The following is a 6,749-nucleotide window of genomic DNA, read 5'->3' as shown; positions in this document are numbered from 1 at the left end:
CAATGATCGGCCACCGGAAACTTGCCGTTCTGGCGGCACGTGTAGTACACTCGCCGACGGTGCCGGTGCGTGGCTGGCCGTCCGGCGGCCACACGCGGCCCTTTTTTTTCCAGCATGTGTAACTTTTTACGATCTTTAATTCTTCCGTTGAAAGTTTTGTCAAATTCCTAGCCGATCAATACCAGAATTAAATATCGTCGTATGGCTAACTGAGATACTCCGGCATTCCGGAAATGTTAGTTCCGGCAATATTTTGGGATGACGGACGGTATGTACCTCATCTATGCAACAAGAGGTACAACTTTTTTATTAAAGTCGACCTCTAGTTTGGTGTGTAACTATAAGAAAGATAAGCGAAAAGTACCTAGCTTGAAAACGGTATACCAACGCCGTTTCACGGAATATCTTTATTTGATTTTCTTGTCTTTGGTCGATCTTCTTGCCTCACCTCCAGCGCTATATTGTTTTATGATATGAGGTGAATAGTTGGTGATTTATTGGGATTTTTCGGAAAGGGTATAGCTTTTCCTTCTATTTTTTCTTCCTTTTTCTCTCCCTTTTCTTTCCTCCTCTCTCTTTCTTCCTTCCTTTCCTTTCTTTTCTCTCGGCTGGTCTTGTGGAAAGGGAGGAAATGGTTCAGCTATTTATAGCTGAATTTCAAGATTATTTTATTATTATTTTATTATTTTTAATTATTTATTTATTTATTAAATAGAAAAAATCTCATGTTTATCCAAACTTAATATTATTATATTCGTGTATCTAATTCTTGAACCTAATTATCTTATATTGAACTTAATAATTATTGTAATTAATTACTTAACATATATGTTGAGTTTACTTATAATATTTTATTATATTTTGGGTATTGGATGTTGGAATGGGTACTTCATAGTGCTTGATGAATTTTTAAGTGTATTATGATGTATTTTAATGTATTTCTAGATACTTTGGACAAATAAAATTTGTACCGATAAAATTTTAAAAATGAAAATAATAAAATTTATACTAATAAAATTGTATTTATGTACCTTTGTTTTTAGGGTGTCACAATATCCCCTCCTTTTAAAAATCTGGTCCCCAGATTTAGGAGTTATTGGAATAAATGAGGATATTGACATCTCATATCTTTCTCTGTTTCCCACGTTGCTTCTTCAATGTTGTGGTTTTTCCATAAGACTTTTATCAACTGAATTGGTCGACCACGAAGTTCCTTTATTCTCTGGTCCAAAATCTTCACAGGTTGTTCTTCATATGTTAGATTTTCTTCCAGATCTATCTGTTGGTGGTCAATCAATTGGGCTGAGTCTACTTTACATTTCCTTAATTGTGATACGTGGAATACGTTATGTATACCAGAGATATTTTCAGGTAGAGATAGACGATAAGCCACATTGCCTATTCGTTCTATCACTTCAAAGGGTCCAACAAATCGAGAATGCAACTTTCCCTTCTTTCCAGTACGCTTTATTCCTTTTCTTGGTGATACTTTGAGTAATACGTAATCTCCGACTTCAAATTTCAAATATTTCCGTCTCTTATCTGCATAACTCTTCTGTCGACTTTGAGCTGTTTGTATTCGTTGCCTGATAAGTTGTATTTTGTCGATAGCTTCTTGTATAGTGTCAGACCTTATTGCTCGTTCTTGTCCATTCTTTGTGCCTCTCCATTCATCCATATCCAAGTTAAGAGGAGAGCGACATTTTCTTCCATATAATGCTTCATATGACGCCATTTTATTGAGTATTGATAACTATTGTTATATGAAAATTCAACTAGAGGCAAATGTTTTACCCAGTTTGCCCCAAAATCCAGCACACATGCGCGAAGCATGTCTTCCAATATTTGAATGGTTCGTTCAGATTGACCATCAGTTTGTGGATGTGCTGCTGTGCTAAAATTTAATTTGGTACCAAGGCATTCCTGAAGTTGTTTGTAAACTTCGGATCTGGATCAGATACTATGGTAGTGGGGATACCATGTAATCGTATAATTTCCTTCTGATAGAGTTCAGCTAGTTTTTCCACCCCATATTTGTGACTTATGGGTATGAAATGTGCTGACTTGGTCAAGCGATCAACGATTACCCATATGCTATTAAAACCTCCTGTGAGCTGGGGTAATCCGGTCACAAAGTCCATAGTTATTTGATCTCATTTCCATTCTGGTATAGGAAGTGGTTGCAAAAGACCTGCTGGTCTTTGATGTTCAACCTTTATCATTTGGCAAGATAGGCATTGTGAAGTGAAATCTGCAATATCTCGTTTCATTCCTTTCCACCAGAAGTGTTTTTTAATCTCTTGGTACATCTTAGATCCTCCTGGATGAATGCTGATCCGAGACTGATGTGATTTTTCCATTATTTCTTTTTTCATTGAGCTAGGCACACAAATACGGTCATGATAGCATAGTATTCCTTGTGAATTGGTGACGAAATTGGTATCAGTACGGAGTTTTGAAACTTCTTGGTCCAATTCTTGATTTTTCTTAATTCTGGTATGAAATTCAGGTTCAATTTCCAGTCCGGCCAAGTGCCCACGAGAATGGATGTGTACGCATTCTCTTTCTTCTTTCATTCCCAAACAAGCCATGCTAATCTTTCTACTTAAAGCATCAGCCACTACATTAGCTTTACCTGATTGATAAAGAATGGAACAATCGTAGTCTTCCAAAAATTCAATCCATCTTCTTTGCCTCATGTTCAGCTCTTTTTGAGTAAATAAATACTTCAGACTTTTGTGGTCTGTATAAATATCAAAAGTGGAACCGTACAAGTAGTGTCTCCATTTTGCTAATGCAAACACTATTGCTCCTAATTCCAGATCATGAGTGGGATAATTTAACTCGTGATTCTTTAATTTTCTAGATGCATATGCAATAACTTTATCGTTTTGCATCAGTACACATCCAAAGCCTTCTTTTGAGGCATCTGTGTAAACCACAAATCCTTCTGTTCCTTCTGGTAAAGCTAATACAGGTGCACTGGTCAGTATTTTTTTTAATTTGCAAAAACTTTTCTCACATTCATCATTCCACAAGAAAGGGTTGTCTTTGCGAGTTAGCTGTGTCAGGGGAACAACAGTTTTCGCAAAATCTTTAATAAATCTTCGGTAATATCCTGCTAAGCCGAGAAAACTTCTAATTTCTGTGATGTTGATTGGTTGTTTCCAATGAGATATGGCTTCTATTTTTGCAGGATCTACTTCCAGTCCTTTCTTAGAGATAAAGTGGCCAAGAAATGACACTTTTTCTAGCCAAAATTCACACTTACTGAATTTGGCATACAATTGATGCTCTTTCAAAGTTTTGAGAATCAATCGTAGATGTTGTGCATGTTCCTCATGACTTCTTGAAAATATCAAAATGTCATCTATGAATATGACAACGAATTTGTCCAAGAATGGTTGAAATATTCTATGCATCATATCCATGAAAGCTGCAGGGGCGTTGGTTAATCCGAATGGCATTACCACAAACTCGTAGTGTCCATAACGAGTATTAAAAGCCGTTTTGGATATGTCATCCTCCTTAATCCTCAATTGGTAATATCCTTGCCGCAAATCAAGTTTTGAATATACTTGAGATCCTTGTAAAACATCAAACAATTCTTCGATATGGGGGAGAGGATATTTGTTTTTGATGGTAACGTTGTTAAGTTCTCGATAATCAATGCACATCCTTAGAGTTCCATCTTTCTTTTTGACAAATAATACAGGAGCACCCCATGGCGAGGTACTAGGTCGGACGTACTTCTTGTCCATGAGTTCTTGTAATTGAAGTTTTAATTCTTTTAACTCTGAAGGTGCCATTCTGTATGGAGTTTTAGATCTGGGTTGTGCTCCAGGTATTAGATCAATGGAAAACTCTACGTCTCTCTGAGGAGGTAAAGTATTGATCTCTTCAGGAAAAACTTCTGGAAATTCTTGTACAACTGAGATTTCTGATATCTTGAGTTGATCTTTTGGCTTATTTATCAAATAAGCTAGAAATCCTTGTCCGTTGTCTTTTAGTATAGCTCTAGCTTCTACGGTTGATACTATTCCCATGGTATGGTTAGCTTTGGAAATGATTGGATGAGAAGTTTGAAGATAAACTTCTTTTGTGTAGCAATTGAGCTGGGCTTGGTGTCTAAATAACTAGTCCATTCCAAGAATAATATCATAGTTCTTGATTGGTAATTCAATCAAATCTGCTAGATATTCTTTTTCTTGGAAGTTTAAGGGACAGTTTCTGTAAATGATGTCAGTAATTATTGTTGTCCCTAAAGGTGAGCAAATTTCAAAGCTATATGGTAGCTGCTCAAATAACAGTGGTAATTTACGTACAAAAACTTTTGAGATAAAAGAATGAGTAGCTCCAGGATCAAATAAAGTTTTTGCAGAACTAGATAATATGGTAACAGTACCTTCTACGACAGCAGTGGGGTCAACTTCCTCCTCTTGGTTTCCTAAAAGGGCATAGGCTCGAGCAGGTATCTTCGGCTTTGTTGTGGGTTGAGTCTTTTGCGTTCTTTTTGGACAATCTTGAATACGGTGTTGATCACTTCCGCAAATAAGACATTTCCCACCTTTTCTCCAGCACTTTTCTTCTTCGTGATTTGGTAATCCACAATATCCACACTTTTTATTGTTGTTTCTTGGAACTTTTCCTTTAACAGCTTCTCCTTGCTTGACTGGTTGTGTTTTCTTTTCAAATTTTCTTTTCCGGTTATCCTCAAAAATGTTGGGCTTCCCAATTTTCTTTTCTTCTTCCTCTTTTTTAAGAAGTGTCTTGATGTCTTCTTCCACTCGTAGGGCTTGATTAACAGCAGAAACATAACTGGTAACTTCTGTGGACAGTGTTGCCCAACGAATATCGAGCTTTAATCCTTGGACAAATTTTTTCCTTTTTCTTACCTCATCTTCCATGTAATGTGGTGCATAATGTATAAGACGGTGGAATTCTGCCTCATATTGAGCTACGGTCAGGTCACCTTGGACTAAATCCATAAATTCACGTTCTCGGGTATTTAATATAAATTGAGTTATATATTTACCTTCGAACTCTTGCAGAAAATTTTCCCATGATTTTGGGGTGTGATTCTTTGTCCACCTATGTTCCACTGTATGCCACCAGTTATGAGCTGCTTCTTAAAATAAGTAAGTGGAAAAGTTCACCTTTTGTTCTTCAGAATAATTGAGAATAGAGAATATTTTATTGATTTTGCTTAACCAAGATTCTGCTTGATAAGCATCTGGTTTTCCTTCAAACTTTGGCGGTTTGAATCTCAAAAATCTCTCAAGAGCTCTATCATTCGCCTCAAGGTGATGTTCTTGAGCTTGATCATGAGGTCGTTGCTGATTTTGCTGACAAAACCGCACAAATTGATGCATTATTTCAAACATATTTTGTATGTTTTGTTCTTGGGGGGGCTCGTGTTGAGCGTTTCTAGAATTTCCACCAGTTGCCGAGTTGTGGTCATCTTGAGGGGGGATGTCTTGTCCGATTCTGGCTTGAGTACTATTTTGTGAAGACGTCATTCTAAAATATGAACATATCTTGTAATGAATGTACATAGTTATGTCAGAGGGTAAACAGTCAGTTTTATTGATAAACAAAACAACATAAAGATTAACGTATGACAGTATAATAAACCTTAGGCTCATGTCTCTAGACTCTAGGTTCTAAGAAACCTAGGCTCTGATACCACCTCTGTGGCGCCCGGTTTAAGAATTCATAATTATTCCCTTACTAGGTGCCACATTTACTTTCAATCTTTCTTTATTGAATTTCTATTTTTATTTTTAGCATTATTATTATTAGAAAGATATTCTAGATAAAAATTTAATTACGTTCTACAATAATTTAAGGATTATCTACAAATATTTACATTCTTATTTCAAATATGTACAATTATTTTACAGCGGAAGTCTAACATTCATATGTACAATTATGTTACAGCGGAAGTTTAACATTCATTTATAAACAGATCATCTCAACTTTCAAATGCTCTTATTTCAGCTTCAGTTATTTTCCTCTTGTTCAAATTCGGGGGTTCCTGTGTCTGGAAATTACAATAGACGAAGAAAAACAGAGGGTTAAGTCTTTGAGGACTTAGTGAGTTTAAATCAATATATGGCTTTTAAATAACACTTCATCATAATTATACATGAAATAATAGGAATAAAAATTTAGATATTATGAATGATATGCAATGAAATAATAGATAAAAGAAAATTCCATAAAATAACATTGGTGGTTCTAATGGAGCACTTTTTGCGAGTCGGGTGAACCATTCTCCGGACCGAAATATTCGGTGCGCGTTGTTCAGATGAACCATATACCCGGGACTTTTGACCCGTTGTTCATTGGACTCATTTTCCGGGCCGAAGCCACGTTGTCCAGTGGACTCAATTTCCGGACCGAAATCCGTTGTCCATGACTCCATTCATTCATTCATTCATGATATATCAATCCATTCATAAATATGCAAGAAAATATATCAGTAATTGAAATGAACAGTGGATGATATTTGAACATTAAATAAATGCTATTGAAATTTCCAGGCCAAATGCCAAGGGCTTTAATAGAAGAATGAATAGTAATTTCCTCAACTGATAACTTACAGTTTAGGCTTGATTAATACTCCGAGTTCTTGGAGCAAGTCCTAAAATATATTATGAATGATATTTATATGTTAGAGGTTTTTAAGTAACTAGCTGATCATTTCCAGATCATTTTTTGTTCAAAATTTAATCCGTTTGATTTTA

General features: G+C 35.8%; 1 protein-coding gene across 1 annotated transcript; it reads right to left on the bottom strand.

Moving 5' to 3' along the window:
• Positions 1-4,136: 4,136 nt before the first annotated feature.
• Positions 4,137-4,988, bottom strand: LOC140806646 (uncharacterized). The gene has a single exon (XM_073163199.1). The coding sequence runs from the start codon at positions 4,986-4,988 to the stop codon at positions 4,137-4,139; it is 852 nt and encodes a 283-aa protein (XP_073019300.1).
• Between the last annotated feature and the right edge of the window lie 1,761 nt (positions 4,989-6,749).

The sequence above is a fragment of the Primulina eburnea genome, chromosome 12 (genome assembly GCF_022965805.1).
Source record: "Primulina eburnea isolate SZY01 chromosome 12, ASM2296580v1, whole genome shotgun sequence".
Classification (NCBI taxonomy): domain Eukaryota; kingdom Viridiplantae; phylum Streptophyta; class Magnoliopsida; order Lamiales; family Gesneriaceae; genus Primulina; species Primulina eburnea.
This window is presented reverse-complemented; position numbering and strand designations above follow the sequence as displayed.

Excerpts from the sequence above, each read along its gene's own strand:
- LOC140806646 (XM_073163199.1), bottom strand. The coding sequence starts at position 4,988 with ATGGATTTAGTCCAAGGTGACCTGACCGTAGCTCAATATGAGGCAGAA.